This window comes from Heloderma suspectum, chromosome 4 (assembly GCF_057233095.1).
Source record: "Heloderma suspectum isolate Gila_16-S chromosome 4, 16-S_ref, whole genome shotgun sequence".
NCBI lineage: Eukaryota > Metazoa > Chordata > Lepidosauria > Squamata > Helodermatidae > Heloderma > Heloderma suspectum.
Window position 1 is genome coordinate 184,778,523 of NC_139461.1, and position 18,402 is coordinate 184,796,924.

At 45.5% G+C, this 18,402-nt stretch overlaps 1 protein-coding gene across 1 annotated transcript in view; it reads left to right on the plus strand.

Annotated features, from left to right (window-relative positions):
• LOC146347833 (coagulation factor XIII B chain-like) overlaps positions 1-18,402 on the plus strand; it is a 59,248-nt gene that overhangs the window by 18,386 nt on the left and 22,460 nt on the right. Inside the window, exons 4-7 of the mRNA XM_084851623.1 lie at positions 1,413-1,595; positions 3,131-3,343; positions 4,912-5,088; positions 10,028-10,219. Coding sequence (XP_084707749.1) covers positions 1,413-1,595; positions 3,131-3,343; positions 4,912-5,088; positions 10,028-10,219 — 765 coding nt within the window. The remainder of the gene's footprint in view (positions 1-1,412; positions 1,596-3,130; positions 3,344-4,911; positions 5,089-10,027; positions 10,220-18,402) is intronic.

Consider the following 18,402-nt stretch of genomic DNA (forward strand, 5'->3'; position numbering starts at 1 on the left):
CCTGCTAGCCAGCGGCCGGATGTCCGGCTGCTAGTGGAGCCGGCCGGCGGCTCCGCGGAATTGCTGCGGAGCACAGCCGGCCAGCCAGGATTCCGGGGGGGGAGGTACGGAGTGCCTCCCCCCGCGGCGAGGATTCCGGGGGGAGGGACGGAACACCTCCCCCCACACCATCAGCATAATCCTCGAAAGTTAAGTGGTTTTCGTACATCCCTACTTAGCCTATCATGGCCTCCGCAGGGACGCAAATGGCGTTCCTGCGTTAGCCGTGATAGGCTACGTAAGTATTTACGTAGGCTATGTAAGTATTTTCGTAGCCTATCATGGCTATAATGAAGAAGCGAATGACGGCCGCAGACATGGCCGCCATTCGCAAAGCAGCCAAATGGCAGCAGGTGGGTGCTCCATTTCTCTTGCCTTTCGCAGGGTGAGGGGGCGGGGGGCTTCGTTCCACCATGGATTTTGGGGGTTGAATGTGCTGGCATTCGGCCTCACCAAGTTCCATGGCAGAATTCTCTGACATCCCTATCTGTGCATGGAAAGAGGCAGCCCTCTGGGTAGGGAGAGGATAATGGAGGGGGAGAGAGGGGGGAAGTAGGCTGAAGAATGGCAGAGTACCTGAAGCATATATGTAAGACTACGTATAAGACTATATATAAGGAGAATTGGGGAGAAGAAGAGATGGGGGGTGATATAGAGTGAGAGACTAGGTGAGCGAGAAAGGGAAGGTGAAAAAAGAGAGAGAAGCAGGAGGACAGAGAAGAAGAGAGAAGGGATATTGCTTTGGCCATGCCCACTTTTGGCTCTGGTGACAACCAGCTGTTGCGTGTGGTCCCTGAAAAGTTACAGATCAACAAGTGTAGCCCTCAGGCTGAAAAAGGTCCTCACCCCTATCATCCTCCTTCATTCTTGGCCTTGGGTTATTGTACTGTAGCATTGTCATATCTTCTTCCCTACTGTTTGTCTCTGGCAATTGAGATCCAGATTCATTGACTACAACCTGTAAAAGCAATTTATGCTAGTATGGGCTAGAACAGTGGGTATATGCATGTTGTAAATAAATACATAAATAAAATACGTAAAGTAGAAAACGTTATGAAAAGCAACCATATCTGCATAGTTTATGTTATATAAGAATATAACAGAAGCCAATGAGGACATGATCCAACCAAAAGTCACAGTAGAGCCTGCTTCAGCTATATAAAGCTGTTTACAGGCTTACCTGGTCCAAAGTGGCCTAGTTATAGAAATGTAAGGATGAAGCTGTCCCATGCCCATCCTTGACCCATGGCCATTATGCCAGATTGAAGTTTCTCATGTGTCCTGTGTCAGCAATCTGGAAATGCTTATGTAGAATACCAAAACTTTGAGGATATGGCCAAAGCCATCATTCTTATTCTTTTCTTATTTACCAGAAAGAGGGAAAAACTGTAGCCATCCACCCACTCTTCAGAATGGAGACATTACTACCTTATCTCAGCAACAGTACGCAACTGGTTCTTCAGTAGAATTCAAATGCCAAAGAGATTATGCCATGGAAGGACATAACCGCTCTTTTTGTGACAACGGGACCTGGACAAAAATGCCTGTTTGCTTAGGTAAGGCCAACGGTAGTGGTTATACCATTTGAACATTATTTATTTTAAAGCATTCTTTGAACAAATTCATGGCTTTCTTTTGATGGTAGCTGTGATTAATTTTGCAGAGAGCAGTTCTCTTTCTTACGTGATTTGTTTTAGTTTAGGCCTGGTTCACATCCCTGTTCTTCCCTGGCATTATGGCAAAGCATTTGAAAGATGGGGTGGAAAATTCCCAGTTCATAATATGCCTCTAATCCATGACCTTTATTTGGATGTAAACTACCCACTTTGAATATTTGACAAGCACTACATGTTAAATATCAGTATGTCCTCATGCAAGTTAAATATTTTTCAGTAAATACATCTAGTAATATTTTCTCCATCTCATTGAACAAGAATAACCATCCTAGTCTGTCCCCTATATCATTTTAGCTTAATATAACCAGCATCACAAAGCGGAAGGAATTCTAAAATGGTAACAAAGACACATGCAAATAAATATGTTTCCCCTTGAAGTAGGCACATTAGTTGCTGAACGAGATCTACCTAGGGGTGGACGAAAGTCACTTACCTGTCCTCGAAGGATGTTCGCGGTGGGGGGGAGGCGCTTCGCTGGTCCCCCCGCGAAGTTCAGACCGGGGGGGGAGGCTTCCCGCCTCGGCCCGGCCGAAATTCAGGCCGGGGGGGAGGCTTCCCGCCTCGCCTGGCCGAAATTCAGGCTGGGGAGGAGGCTTCCCGCCTCGTCCGGCCGCGAACGTGAAAGTTTAAAAAAAAAACACCGCCCCCTGATAGGCTACGTGACGATTCACGTAGCCTATCACGGCTAGATCTGCAAAGTCACAAAGTCAGATCGTCACGTAGCCTATCACGGGTGACTTAAAAAAAAAAGCGCGTACGCTAATGGCGGCCCCCATAGGGAGCTGCCATTCGCGTTCCTTATTTGGTCGCTGTAGTCTACGTAAATGTTTATGTAGACTACGGCGAAAATAAGGGCAACGCAAATAGCGTTGCCCTTATTTTCGCCGTAGTCTACGTAAATCCGCCCCGCTCGAACACCCGCCGAACCGCTGGCTGGACCCGCTGCCGGGAGGGACATTCGGCGAAGGTAAGTCCCATCCCAGGGGGGGTGCGGGGTGCGGGGTGTGTGTGGAGGATTTCTCCCCGAAACTTGTTCGGGGGGCCGAACACATTGGCGCTCGGCCCCCCGAAGTTTCGGGGAGAAATTCTCCGCCAACCCTAGATCTACCTCGAAAGATAAATGGTGCCTTCTGCACTTTGAATTGTGGCTCTTCATGATACAGTATTGTTAAAACGAGAGCCTTCCCCATAATTGACTTTCAACAACTGAATGGATCCAAACAGCACAATACACTAGAAATGCCTCCAATTCAAACTCCACAGAAATCATTTTCATCATTTACATTTAAGCCAATATGCCCTCAGTTCCTATCACCAATGTGTGCAACCTTTCATATTTCATTTATCCAATAACGCAATGTAGCGAGTCTGGATATTAGTTGCCTTGGCTAACAGAACTTGTTTTCTTATCGCAGAGCCCTGTGCAGTGTCATGGGCTGAAATGGAAGGCCAGAACATAGAGGCGAAAGGGAGGTCAGATGAGAGTGGATCTCAGAATATGTACCTGCAACGTGGTAACTCTGTTCAGCTCACCTGTAAATCAGGATATGCCCTTGCGACAACTCCTTCTCAATCTGCTTTTGTAATCCAGTGTGACGGAAAACCAATTGTGTATCCTGAATGCAAAGGTAACTCAAGATGGTGTGATACTTTCTGTCCACCCCAACACAGAAAGAGCTAGTCGTCACTGAATGGGATCTCACTGGGAAATGCCAGATGCCTCTTTTTGCTTTTCTGTAAATGGCAATTAAAATGGCTTTGTGAGAGGCATTTCAAAGGATGGGCAGGACCCAGGAATACCTCTGTGCTTCTGCTCAATCTGTTCAGAAAGCAACCCTGCACACAAGCAGAAAGGCTTAGTTATTTCTGGAGATGAGTGCTTCTGTTCATGTCAGCTTGCTTTCAGAACTGCTAGAAGCGGTTCTGTTGCGCCAGCAGTGGGTCCCGCTACCATGTTGGCATAATCGGACACAGCCCGATGTTGTGCAACTTCTTTAGTGGTAATTAATTAATGCAGTTTTACTACTAATGCTATCACTGACTGCTGTAAGTAATACAAACTGTAACTTCTTAATACTTTTCTGCACTGTCCAAGAGCTGAATCTCTCCAGGCAGTTCACAAAATAGAACTTAAAACGCTGAAATATAAAACAAAGCACCTAAACATGTTTATGAAGACAGCTACAGAATACAACCAAAGAAATACCAACAGCATAGTGAAAGTCTAAAACAGTGACACAACTTTCAAGAACTAAAGGACTAAATGGCCTGGGAGCACACTATTTAAATAGCCCATTATTTATTATAATACTGAAAACCACAGATAAATACCAATAGAAATACCAGATTTGTCACTAAGATAATCACAGGTGCACCTGCAATTAATACTGTAGGATATGGCAACCTACTGTCCTACTCTATTTCTCCAGCTGGTTGGTAGGAGCATGCTCAGAGTGTCATAGGGGGCTGACGTTCTCAGACCTTTTTAGCAACCCAGCCTGGCCCAGGAAGAGAGCAGTTGCCTCAGAGGGATGGGGTGACCTCCATGGAGTTTAGCTGACATGATTGCTTGACTACTTGCAGGTATGCACTCGGATCAGAGTTTTACAGAGCAATCCTGTGCCTATTGACTCAGGAGTAATTTGTACTGCATCGATGCAGTTTACTTCATAGCAAATGTGTTTATGATTGCAGTCTTAATTGGGATCTTTCTCAAAGGACAGCATAGAAAGTTATTTATTTTATGAATTGTTAAATGTGCTTTGTCTTGCTTAGAGCTATTATGGATTCATCCCCAGTCTTCATCCCTCGCTGAATCAATGACCTGATGGGCACTTGCTTCCATTCTTCCTGTGTTATGCATTTGCCTTTCCCATTGTTCTCCCTACCTGAGAGCCCATGTGGTGTAATGGGTAGTGCATTGGACTCAGGAGATCTGGGCCAGTTACTGACTCTCTGCCTAACCTACCTCACAGGGTTGTTGTGAGGATAAAATGGAGAGGAGGAGGGACCATGCTAGCCACCTTGAGTTCCTTGCAAGAGGAAAAAGGTGGGATATAAATGTAACAAATACATAAATGAAAGTATTTTTTAGTCATTTCCCATGAAGAAAGATGGCAACCCCTGTAATCTGAATGATTGTTATCAACAGGTTTTTTTTTTTATTTCTGTATCACTTTTGCCTCATTCTTCCTAGAAATTAGATGCCACCCCCCAAGAGTGGAGGATGGTTCTTTCAGACCTCAAAGAAAAGTGTACCAAGATGGAGATTTAATTCGAATTGACTGTGACAGTGGAATTCAAGGAGAAGGTGGACAAAAGATAGCTGAATGCACAAGGAATGGATGGTCACCTTTGCCCATTTGTGGAACTGGTAAGTGGGATTTGCATGTCTTCCACCCTTATGGAAGGGTTATACATGACTGTTTCCAACACTCCATGCAAGGATTTTTTTTTTTTAAGAGATGGCCTGCTTTCATGCCTCAGGGAGCTCTTTCCCCATGACTCAAATCCTGAGGAATCACAGCAAATCTACCCCAGAGCATTGCAGTAGAACCTGGGCCATGGTCTGAGGTATCTACTCAGTTCAGAACACTGGCCAAGCTTGTTTGACAGTCCTAATAGTTTACTACAAGTGAATGGAGAGCACACCCCAGAACATACCTAACACTCACCGGCAGCGTCACAGTTTTCAGGGCATCTCTTCTGCCATTAGAGTTCTTTTCATTTGAGGAATATCTGATATTCTCCCAAGGAACTGCAAGCTTTCTTCTGCTATAGCCTCCTTGTCTGCCTGTGCTTTCCAGTAGGAAAAAGAGCCATGGGAGGGGAGTTACCTCCGGATGTCTTCCCCTTGGCTTTAATTGGTGGAGGAGAGGCTGGGGTGGGTGCAAAGTGCCAGTGAGGTGATTGGACAGTTGATGGCAGGACACTCACCTTGTCATGAAGGTCAGGCCAATATCACTGCCCTTCATCCGTGACGATTTCACCAGCACCAGTTCTGCCAGCCCCATTTGTTACAGGCCTTCAAGCGGCCTCTTACCAGAGCCAGTTCGGTGTACTGCTTCAAGTGACGGCGTGGGACTGGGGAGACCCAATTCCCCAGCTGGCCACGCAGCTCACTGGGTGACTTTGGGCCAGGCAGTCACTGACTCAGCCTAACCTGTCTCACAGGGTTGTTGTGAGGACAAAATGGAGAGGAGGAGGTTCGTGTAAGCCCCCTTGGGTTCCTTAGAGGAAAAACAGGTGGGGTATTAATGTAAACAAGTTTCGGGGAGAAATTCTCCGCACCCCCCGCACCCCCCCGGGTCGGGACTTACCTTTGCCGAATGTCCCTCCCGGCGGCGGGTCCGGCCGGCAGTTCGGCGGGTGTTTAAAAAAACTTTTTTTAAAAAAAGCGCGTATGGATAATGGTGGCCCCCATAGGGAGCCACCATTCCCATTCCTTATTTGGTCGCTGTAGTCTACATAAAGATTTACATAGACTACGGCGAAAATAAGGGCAATGCTATTTGCGTTGCCCTTATTTTCGCCGTAGTCTACGTAAAGATTTATGTAGACTACAGCGACCAAATAAGGAACGCGAATGGCGGCTCCCTATGGGGGCCGCCATTTGCGTACGCGTTTTTTTTTTTTAAGTCACCCGTGATAGGCTACGTGACGATTAACGTAGCCTATCACGGCTGACTTTGCAGATCTAGCCATGATAGGCTACATTACTCGTCACGTAGCCTATCACGGGGGCATTTTTAAAAAAAAAAAAACTTTTGAGTTCGCGGCCGGGCGAGGCGAGGCGCCTCCTCCCCGGCCTGAATTTCGGCCGGGCGAGGCGGGAAGCCTCCCCCCCGGCCTGAATTTCAGCCGGGCGAGGCGGGAAGCCTCCCCCTCCGGCCTGAACTTCACGGGGGGAGCAGCGAAGCGCCTCCCACCCACCGCGAACAAGCTTCGAGGACAGGTAAATGACTTTCATCCACCCCTACCCCTGTGGGCACCAGTGTTCTGCAGACACCTCTCTTAACGTCCCTAACCCCTCTTAATTTTTATTATATTTCTTAAGGTGGTTTTTTTTGTAATGAACTTTTTTTTTTAAGTGGGACACTGGCATGCTGCAAAGCAAAGTGCTGCCTTTCTATTTGGGTTCAAAAGAGTGGCTTTCTGTTTTGGAGCTCAGACCCCAGTTCTGCCTTATACTTAGGTTCTTGGACAAATTACTTTTCTTTTAGTCTCACCAGCTTGCCTTATGGGGAAATCAGTGTTTTGTGACTGACTATGCCCACCATGGCAGCCATTTTGTGATAGTACCCATGAAACCCTCTCAGAATTCCAAATGTGCCTACCAACCCCAAAAGGGTGGTGACTCCTACCCTAGCTCTTGGGTTTTTTTTTTGTTTATATGCTTTTGAGTTGCCCGCTGGTTAAGTCCCCTCCCTTCAATTAGGAAGCACGGGGTCTTGTGGACTGGAGGCACCATACACTATTTTGTGGCTCTAGCATTCTCTCTGTTCTCCACCCCCTACAGTTCAAACCCATGTCTCATAGTTCCCTCCACAACATGGTGCTTCAGTGGTGTTATAGGTCACATCACGGCATGTAGCACAATGGGGCCTAATAAGATAGGTCAGTGTGACACCTGAATCAGGCGCAGGGTGATGGCTTGCCAGTTGAGAGACAAGCCAGAGTTCTGGGTTTGGAAGTCACATTAAACATGCCAAGCAGGAGCCAACTGGGAGTGATCAAGCATCTTGTCTCTAGGGATGTACGAAAGTCACTTAACTTTTCGAAGGGTGACATTCGCGGTGGGGGGGAGACGCTCCGTCCCTCCCCCCGAAATTCTCCCTGGCCAGCTCTGCTCCGCAGCGACTCCGTGGAGCCACCAGCCGGGGCTGCCCGCAGCCAAACATCCAGCCGCTGGGCTGCACAGGGATGCAAATGGCAGCCGCCATAGGCACCACCATTTGCATCCCTGTATTTTGCCGTGATAGGCTACGTATATATTTACGTAGCCTATCATGGCAAAAAGAAAAACAGTGAATGCAAATGGAGGCGGCTACGGCGGCCGCCATTTGCGTTCCTGTTTTTTGCTGTGATAGGCTATGTAAATATTTACGTAGCCTATTACGGCAAAGACATGGGTGCAAATGGTGGCCGCTGTAGCCACCGCCATTTGCGTTCCCTTTTTTTGCCGTGATCGGCTACGTAAATATTTACGTAGCCTATCATGGCTATAATGAAGAAGCGAATGCTGGCTGCACATGCAGCCGCCATTCGCAAAGCAGCGCGAATGGCACCAGGTAGGTGCTCCATTTTGTGCGCCTTTCAGGGGGTGGGGGTTGGGGGGCTTCATTCCACCACGGATTTCAGGGGGGCGAATGAACTGGCATTCGGCAGGGGTGTACGAAACCCCGCTTACCTGGTTCCACCGGGTTCTGCAGGTGGGGGGAGGCCATCCGTTCCTCCCCCTGGAATCCTCGATGGGGGGGAGGAGATCCGTTCCTCTCCCCTGGAATCCTGCCTGGCTGGCTTCAATCCACAGCCAGGCCACAGAGCCGCTGGCCAGGCCAACCCGCAGTGGGACCTCCAGCCGCTGCCGGGCTGGTGCGGACGCAAATGGGGTCCTGTGTAGGGGACGCCATTTGCGTCCCTACACCTGCCCATGATAGGCTACATAAATATTTACATAGCCTATCACGGCTAAAGCAGGGATGCAAATGGCAGCGGCTACGGCGGCCGCCATTTGCATTCTCGTGACAGGCTACGTAAATATTTACGTAGCCTATCACGGCAAAAAAAAAGGAATGCAAATGGCGGCAACTACAGCGGCCGCCATTTGCATTCCCTTTTTTAGCCGTGATAGGCTACGTGAATATTTACATAGCCTATCACAGCCTCCTCAGGGACGCAAATGGCATCCCTGCAGTAGCCATGATAGGCTACGTAAGTATTTATGTAGCCTATCATGGCCATTCGAAAGATTCGAAAGACTGGAACGGTGGACCAAGATAGGCTCCATTCCCGGCCCATTTCGTGGGGTAGGGGGGGCGGGGGGCTTCGTTCTGCCACGGATTTCAGGGGACTGAATATGCTGGCATTCGGCCTCACCGAGATCCCTGGCGGAATTCTCCGCCATGCCTAGCATTCGGCCTCACCGAGATCCGTGGCGGAATTCTCTGACATCCCTACTTGTCTCATTTACGACAACCCAGGGTTGTTATGTGTGAACCGAGAAGTTGTAAGGGGAGAGAGACTGTTGTTTTCTTAACCTTTCTACAGCACCTAGAAAACGAAGTGTTTTGTTGTTGTTGTTTCGCTGATATGGCTAATACCCAGTAAAAGAAACCTCCATGTTCAGAGGCAGTATGCTTAAGATAAATAAAAATAATGAACCTTGAACATATACCACAGACAGCACTTTCAATCATACCCTGCTTGTGAGCTTCTGAGGTATCTGGCCTACCTGATATTGTTCTCAAAAACAAGCACATGCACATTCATTGCACAGGATAAAATGGCTTGATTTGCACACCCACCCTGTACCACACGGATCATTTTCCAGTTCTAATCAGCCTAATTAGAAAAGGTATAGAAAAGATTGGGGGAATTAGCATTTACCAAATCAGCAGGGGAAGGTGGCATTATGGAAATGGTGGAGTAGGGGATTGGAAGGTCGTCTGACCAAGGAAACATGGATGCTGCTGATGACAAGAGTGGACCGTGGGGGCAGAAATGGATAGGTAGAGAAGGAAAGGAAAAGAAATAGAGTAGGAGTAGCTATAATTGTGGGACTTTAGAGGAAGGGGAACCCAAAGAACTTCACTTCCCGATTAGTTGCAAAAACTAGAAAAATGCGGAGGGCACAGACTATCAGGTCCCTCAGCGTTTGTTCCAAATTAAAAAATGGGGCATTAGACTTGTGCTGCTCTGGCCTTGCTGACAACACATACGCTGTACCATGTTGTCCACAGACTCCCCAAAGTGAGGCGTTTTGAATGGGCGATTTTAACCTCAATTTGGTTAAAAACAGACTTTGATGGAGAGGAGGCAAGTATATTCTATGGCTCCTGTGCCTCTCTGGCAGTTCCAGAGCCTCAGCACTGTTCCTGGCAGCTTTTGAGGCTGCTGACTGTGCCTGTGAACCAAAAGGGATTCTTAAACAAGGGTATCACGGTAAGGCCAGTTACATCTATATCACACAATACAGGTGTCAGAGAGCCAGCATGTCTGAAGCTCATCTGTAACATGTTACGGATGACAGGACCTGGACATTGATTGATGCTTTTTAAGTATGTTGCTGCTTTGTTCTCACTTATTACTAGGTCAAAATGACTGTGGACCACCACCTCGAATACAAATGGAAGAACTTGCAGAGCCACCAGGCAAACAGTCTTATCCGCATGGTGCAATAATAGTTTTCAACTGCCGGCCTGGCTACATAAAACTGGGACGCATTAGATATCTGTGTAACCATGGAAACTGGGAAAAAGCTTATCCACCCATAGAATGCAGAAGTAAGTCCTGACATAATTTTGAAAAATTCACAAAACCAGGACATAAAAACACTTTTATCAGTTTATTTATTAATTTGTGATCAGCTTTAAGTCTCATTCCTTAACATTTTAAACTAGTTTTTTAATCTATATGATATTATGTGTTGTTTTGTGTATTTTCTGTTTCACTTTGTATCCACTGCTTGACATTTGGATTCCCTGATCTAATTCTCAAAGAGATGGGGAAAAGATTGATCTTTTCCCTTTTAGTTAAAAGTTTAGTTTCCTTTTTAATTCAAAGCTCAGTAGTGCCTTTCATGGTATGTATTAAAGACAACAATAGGAAGCTAAAGGCCGAATTAGATGTTAGGAGGAATGGGTGACTGCTGCTGTGAATAATGTCTCTGCATCTCCCTGGTAATGTGTTATGAAACATGTTTGATGTGATATCATCATGGTCAGATGTTCCTCACCCACTTTTTCCACAAGTGGCTGCCAATGAAGCAGGATTCATGAGCTGGATTTTTATTTTTTATTTTTTTTTAAATAGCTCTATTTAAGGAAACTTAGATTTTCAAGGAAACTTAGTTCATCATCATCATCATTTCAGTTACATGCCGCTTGTCCACAAAAACAGCAATACAACAACAAAAAAGCATAGCAATACATCATTGTAATAGGAGCACATTACAATAATAAACAAGCCATTTCACTGATACTAACATAATAACATTTACATTTCACATTAATTACAAAATAGGCAAAATCAAACTTTGCAACACAGTATCAATTATTATCTTTCAGCAGCGTGTATACCAGAGCCCAATAAACTAAATATTTCCTATGCATTAAGTCTTTAATAAACACTATGAACTGCAACTCCTACACCAGGAAAACAAACTTGAGAAAATAGCAGCAAGGTTTCTTACAGCCTGCAGCACATCTCTCTCATGCTCCACTTTCTCATGCTGGTGCAGTTCTCAAGGCTCCAACAGAACCAGGGTGGTGGTGATCAATCTCTTCCCCTGTGCTCTGGGTGTTCCTGCTGCTCCTCAAATAACTAAACAAATAATGAAAATATCACTGCACATTGGATATACATTTCAGAAAGTTGAAAGATGAGCTGTTAGACCATGACTATGAGAAGAGGGCAAAGGAGATCGTTACCTTGTCGTGGTGCTGGAGCTTGAGCACCTCAATGACGTCATGAGCTAAACCGTGAAGGGACACCCAAGACGGGAAGGTCATGGCAGAGAGGTCAGACTAAATACAATCCTTGGGGAAGGAAACAGCAACCCACCCCAGTATTCTTGCCATGAAAACTAAATGGATCAGTACAACCAGAGATATGTCGGTATACCTTCGGAAGATGGGACTCCCAGGTGGGAAGATGGTCAAAATGCTACTGGGGAGGAACAGAGGATAAGTTCAACTAGCCCCAGATTTGATGACGCAGCTAGCTCAAAGCTGAAAGGATGGCTAGCAGCTGATGGTGCTGGTGGTGAACGACGAATCCGATGTTCTAAAGATCAACACACCATAGGAACCTGGAATGTAAGAACTATGAGCCAGGGTAAATTGGATGTGGTTATTGGGGAGATGTCCAGATTAAATTTAGACATTTTGGGTGTCAGTGAACTGAAATGGACTGGAATGGGCCACTTCACATCAAATGACCACCAGATCTACTACTGTGGACAAGAGGACCACAGAAGAAATGGAGTAGCCTTCATAATTCATAATAAAGTGGCTAAAGCAGTGCTTGGATACAATCCAAAAAATGACAGAATGATCTCAATTCGAATTCAGGGTAAGCCATTTAACATCACAGTGATCCAAATATACGCCCCAACCACAGATGCTGAAGAAGCAGAAGTAGATCAGTTCTATGAGGATCTGCAGTACCTACTGGATAGTACGCCAAAAAAAGATGTTATTTTCATTACAGGAGACTGGAATGCTAAGGTGGGTAGTCAAACGACACCTGGAATTACAGTAGGGATGGCGGAGAATTTCTCCCCGAAACTTCGGGGGGCCGAGCGCCAACATGTTCGGCCCCCCGAACAAGTTTCGGGGAGAAATCCTCCACACACACCCCGCCCCCCGCACCCCCCCGGGACGAGACTTACCTTCCCTGAATGTCCCTCCCGGCGGCGGGTCCGGCTGGCAGTTCGTCGGGTGTTCGAGCGGGGCGGGAGCGGCAGCCGGTCTTTCGACCGGCTGCCGCCCCCGCCATTGCAATGAAAGAAAAAAAAAACACCGTCCCCTGATAGGCTACGTGACAATTCACGTAGCCTATCACGGCTAGATTTGCAAAGTCAGCCGTGATAGGCTACGTGAATCGTCACGTAGCCTATCATGGGTGACTTTAAAAAAAAAAAAAAGTGTGTACGGATAATGGCGGCCCCCATAGGGAGCCGCCATTCCCCTTCCTTATTTGGTCGCTGTAGTCTACGTAAATGTTTACGTAGACTAGGGCGAAAATAAGGGCAACGCTACAGCAACTAAATAAGGAACGCGAATGGCGGCTCCCTATGGGGGCCGCCATTCGCGTACGTGCTTTTTTTTTTTTTTTAAAGTCACCTGTGATAGGCTACGTGATGATTCACGTAGCCTATCACGGCTGACTTTCCAGATCTAGCCGTGATAGGCTACGTGAATCGTCATGTAGCCTATCAGGGGACTTTTTTTTTTTTTTTTACTTTCGTGTTCGCGGCCGGGCGAGGCGGGAAGCCTCCTCCCCGGCCTGAATTTCGGCCGGGCGAGGCGGGAAGCCTCCCCCCCCGGCCTGAATTTCGGCCGGGCGAGGCGGGAAGCCTCCCCCCCCCAGCCTGAACTTCGCAGGGGGAGCAGCAAAGTGCTCCCCCCCACCGCGAACAAGCTGCGAGAAAAGGTAAGTGACTTTCGTCCACCCCTAAATTACAGGCAAGCATGGTCTGGGAGAACAAAATGAAGTGGGACATAGGCTGATAGAATTTTGCCAAGACAACTCACTGTGCATAACAAACACTCTCTTCCAACAACCTAAGAGATGACTTTATACATGGACTTCACCAGACGGTCGACACCGAAATCAGATTGACTACATCCTTTGTAGCCAAAGGTGGTGGACATCTATGCAGTCGGTAAAAACAAGACCTGGAGCTGATCGTAGTTCAGATCACGAACTTCATATTGCACAATTTAGAATCAGACTAAAGAGAATAGGGAAGACCCACAGATCAGGTAGATATGAGCTCACTAATATTCCTCATGAATATGCAGTGGAGGTGAAGAATAGATTTAATGGACTAGATTTAGTAGATAGGGTCCTGGAAGAACTATGGACAGAAGTTTGCAACATTGTTCAGGAGGCGGCAACAAAAAACGTCCCAAAGAAAAAGAAAACCAAGAAGGCAAGATGTCTGTCTGCTGAGACACTGGAAGCAGCCCAAGAAAGAAGGAAAGCAAAAGGCAACAGTGAAGGGGGGAGATATGCCCAATTAAATGCAAAATTCCAGAGGTTAGCCAGAAGAGAGAAGGAATTATTTTTAAACAAGCAATGCGCGGAAGCAGAAGAAGATAATAGAATAGGAAGGACAAGAGACCTCTTCCAGAAAATTAGAAACATCAGAGGTAAATTCCAGGCAAAAATGGGTATGATGAAAAACAAAGATGTCAAGGACCTAACAGAAGCAGAAGAGATCAAGAAAAGGTGGCAAGAATATACGGAAGATCTGTATAGGAAGGATTATAATATCAGGGATAGATTTGACGGTGTGGTCAGTGAGCTAGAGCCAGACATCCTGAAGAGTGAGGTTGAATGGGCCTTAAGAAGCATTGCTAATAACAAGGCAGCAGGAGATGACGGTATCCCAGCTGAACTGTTTAAAATCTTGCAAGATGATGCTGTCAAGGTGATGCATGCCATATGCCAGCAAATTTGGAAAACACAAGAATGGCCAACAGATTGGAAAAGATCAACTTATATCCCCATACCAAAAAAGGGAAGCACCAAAGAATGTTCAAACTATCAAACAGTGGCACTTATTTCACATGCCAGTAAGGTAATGCTCAAGATCTTGCAAGGTAGACTCCAGCAATTCATGGAACAAGCATTGCCAGATGTACAAGCTGGGTTTTGAAAAGGCAGAGGAACTAGAGACCAAATTGCCAATATCTGCTGGATAATGGAGAAAGCCAGGGAGTTTCAGAAAAACATCTATTTCTGTTTTATTGACTATTCTAAAGCCTTTGACTGTGTGGATCATCACAAATTGTGGCAAGTTCTTGGTGGTATGGGGATACCAAGTCATCTTGTCTGCCTCCTGAGGAATCTGTATAACGACCAGGTAGCAACGGTAAGAACAGACCACGGAAAAATGGACTGGTTCAAGATTGGGAAAGGAGTACGACAGGGTTGTATGCTCTCACCCTACCTATTCAACCTGTACGCAGAACACATCATGCAACGTGCTGGGCTTGATGATAAAGCCAAGGCTGGAGTTAAAATCACTGGAAGAAACCTTAACAATCTCTGATATGCAGATGATACCACTTTGATGGCTGAAAGCGAGGAGGAGCTGAGGAACCTCATGACGAAGGTGAAAGAAGAAAGTGCAAAAGCTGGGTTGCAGTTAAAGCTCAAAAAAACCAAGATTATGGCAACCAGCTTGATTGATAACTGGCAAATCGAGGGAGAAAATGTGGAGGCAGTGACAGACTTTGTCTTTCTAGGTGCAAAGATTACTGCAGATGCTGACTGCAGCCAGGAAATCAGAAGACGTTTACTTCTTGGGAGGACAGTAATGATGACAAATCTTGATAAAATAGTGAAGAGCAGAGACATCACACTGACAACAAAGGTTCACATAGTTCAAGCAATGGTCTTCCCCGTAGTAGCCTATGGCTGCGAGAGCTGGACCATAAGGAAGGCTGAGCGAAGGAAGATAGATGCTTTTGAACTGTGGTGCTGCCTGGAGGAAAATTCTGAGAGTGCCTTGGACTGCCAGAAGATCAAACCAGTCCATACTCCAGGAAATAAAGCTGCTCACTTGAGGGAATGATATTAAAGGCAAAACTGAAGTAGTTTGGCCACATCATGAGAAGACAGGATACCCTGGAGAAGATGCTGTGATGCTAGGGAAAGTGGAAGGCAAAAGGAAGAGGGCCGACCAAGGGCAAGATGGATGGATGATATTCTGGAGGTGATGGACTTGATGTTGGGGGAGCTGGGGGTGGTGACAGCCAGCAGGAAGCTCTGACGTGGGCTAGTCCATGAAGTCACGAAGAGTCAGAAGCGACTGACCAAATAAACAACAACAACAATGAGAAGAGGATTATAAATTCAGAAATGTGACATGAAATGAGCCAGCGTTCCCCAACTTGGTGCCTTCCAGATGTCTTGGACTTTAACCCCCATTAACTCTGTCCAGCATGTCCAACTGTCAGGAATGCAAAGAGTTGTAGTTCAAAACATCTAGAGGGGAGCAGGTTGGGTAAGGCTGAAATAACCTTATTTCTTAATCATGTTAGTGCATCTTTCCAGAGTGATGTTTGTGTGATGGCTTGTCTGGGATGTGAGTGGGTGGTGTGTGTTTTTTGCTGATAAAACGAATGAATGAGAACAATATCACCAAAACCTATCCAGCTTGGCTGAACCTCTAACTCACTGATGTTTTTCCAAGATTAATACTCCAGATCTTTAAAAACTTAATTTCAGTTGTTTCTCCAGAGGACATTTCCCAATGTTTTCCCATCTCCATTGTAGCTTCTACTAACAAATGTAATGTGTTTTCTGTGGAGCATATTTGAAACTGAAAATGTAGATAAAAGGATTAATAAAGGTTATTGTGATAGGATTTCACCTGTTCTTTCCAATATTGACCCAGTACTGCCTTCCAAAATGGTATTAAAAAGAGTCAAGATCACTACATGTGAAATAAGAATGCCTCATTCCCCACATCCTCTCCAAAATAGTGTGGAGAGGATGTGTACTGTGGTGTAGCTTTACTGGTGTTAAATGCTAGCTATGTATTAATCTGAGAGTGGATTCTTTTATGGAGGTTGAAATCGTTCTCAGTAATGCTTTGCAAACATTGCTTCCCAGCCTACATCTGGTATACTTACCCCCATGACCACTTTAAGACCTCCAGAGGTACCACTCCAGCTTGTTATCAATATTTCATATATAACTGACACTGCACCCTTTATATTACTGTGTTGTTCTGTCACAAATTTGCAGACATAGTGACTAATCTTCTCAATACAGGTTAGTTTTATAATTTGGACATAAAATTTAACAACTGACATTTTTGCAACAAGTGATTTTCTGGTCTTGTATCCATCAATTGTTTCTTTCTTTCTTTCTTTCTTTCTTTCTTTCTTTCTTTCTTTCTTTCTTTCTTAATTGTTTGTCCCCTTCCTCCCACTAAAACTAGTGCTCAAGGCAGCAAATAAAAGAAAGAAAAAAGTGTAACAAAGTTATAACTAAAACATTAAAACTCAACAATTAAGAACAGATCTAATAAAAATTGAATTGAATAAAACAGAAATAAAGGTAAAAGACAAATGAAGTCACATCAATAAGAAAGAAATAACAGCACTACCAGAATTAGCAGGAGATCAGCTTAGGTGCCAAAATAAAAATGTATTTGCTTCCTGATGGAAGGATAACAGATAGAGCTAGTCTGGCCTTCCTTGTAGGGAGTTCCAGAGCTTAGGAGCATTCTCCAAGAAGGCTGTGTCTCATATTCCCACCAAATGTACCTCTGATAGTGGTGGAACAGAGAGAAGGTACTGTTTGTCCAGAACGTAAAAAGAGGTGTTTGAATTCCCTTGTCTCTGCAGCCCCCGTTTTCTTGGTCTAGAAGCATACATATTAGTAGATGCACCTGAAGGTTGAAGGCCCTCCTCTGTTGTGTATGGTCCAGAGCAGCAGTACCATATAGCTTCATGGAAAAGCATGCCATTTTAACCCTAACCTACCTTACAGGGTTGCTGTAAGTTCTTTGGATACTATTTAGTTGCTAAATGATGAGCAGGGGTTGGAAAGCTGCATTGAACAAGCAGTCTCATATACTTTTTGAGTGAAACACATTTTATTAAACTATGGCTGTAATCCTATGGCCATTTATCTTGGAATAATTCCATTGAACTCAGTGGGACTTACTTCTGAGTAGTCATGTATAGGATTGTGCTGTATATCAGTACTATATAATACCCTCAAGAGGAAAGCAGGCACCCTAAGCAAGTGTTTGCCCACTTTCAGGAGTCTTTAAAACAGCTTCTTTAATTCATTTTAAAAGCATTTCTTTCATATCTGAAACATGTATTTCACATATAAACATGCAATACATCGAAGTAAATTATACATTCACTAAGATTAACAGTCAGTGAGGATATGTCATTAAAATAAGTTAATAGACTCTTACGAGTCCCCTGGACTGCAAGCAGGTCAAATCAGTCCATCCTAAAGGAAATCAACCCTGCTCATTGGAAGGACAGATACTGAAGCTGAAGCTCAAATATTTTGGCCACCTACTGTGAAGAGAAAACTCCCTGGAAAAGACCCTGATGCTGGGAAAGACTGAAGGCAAAAGGAGAAGGGGACACCAGAGGATGAGATGGCTAGATAGCATCACCGATGCAATGAATATGAACTTGAAGACGCTCCGGGAGAGAGCGGAGGACAGGAAGGCCTGGCGTGCTATCGTCCATGGGGTCACGAAGAGTTGGACACAACGTAACGACTGAACAACAATACTTACGATAGTTACAGAAATTGGTGTTTTAGTTTTAAAAAGGCACTGTGCAGGAAAAATGAGGTGAAGAAAGTTACCTACAGGTTTCTACCACAATTCTCCCATGGAGAGTAAGCCTCTCTTAGGAAACTGTTTCAGGAAGTATAAAAGATACAGCATAGCTTGTCACGTTGTTGCCAGGAGAAAATAATTGCTTCAAAGACTCGTTTCGTAAGTGTCATTGAAGCAATGACCTCCTTCTGGCAACAAGGCGAGAGGTGCTGAGAAACATCCAGATATTTGGTGTTGTGATAAGATATAGGGATGTAAGAAAGTCACTTACCTTGCCCGAAATTTGATTTGCGGTGGGGGGGGCGCTCCGTCCCTCCCCCCGAAATTCTGGCCGGGAGGGAGGCGCCCCGTCCCTCCCCCCAAAAATTCTGGCTGGGGGGGAAGCGCCCCATCCCTCCCCCCCAAATTCTG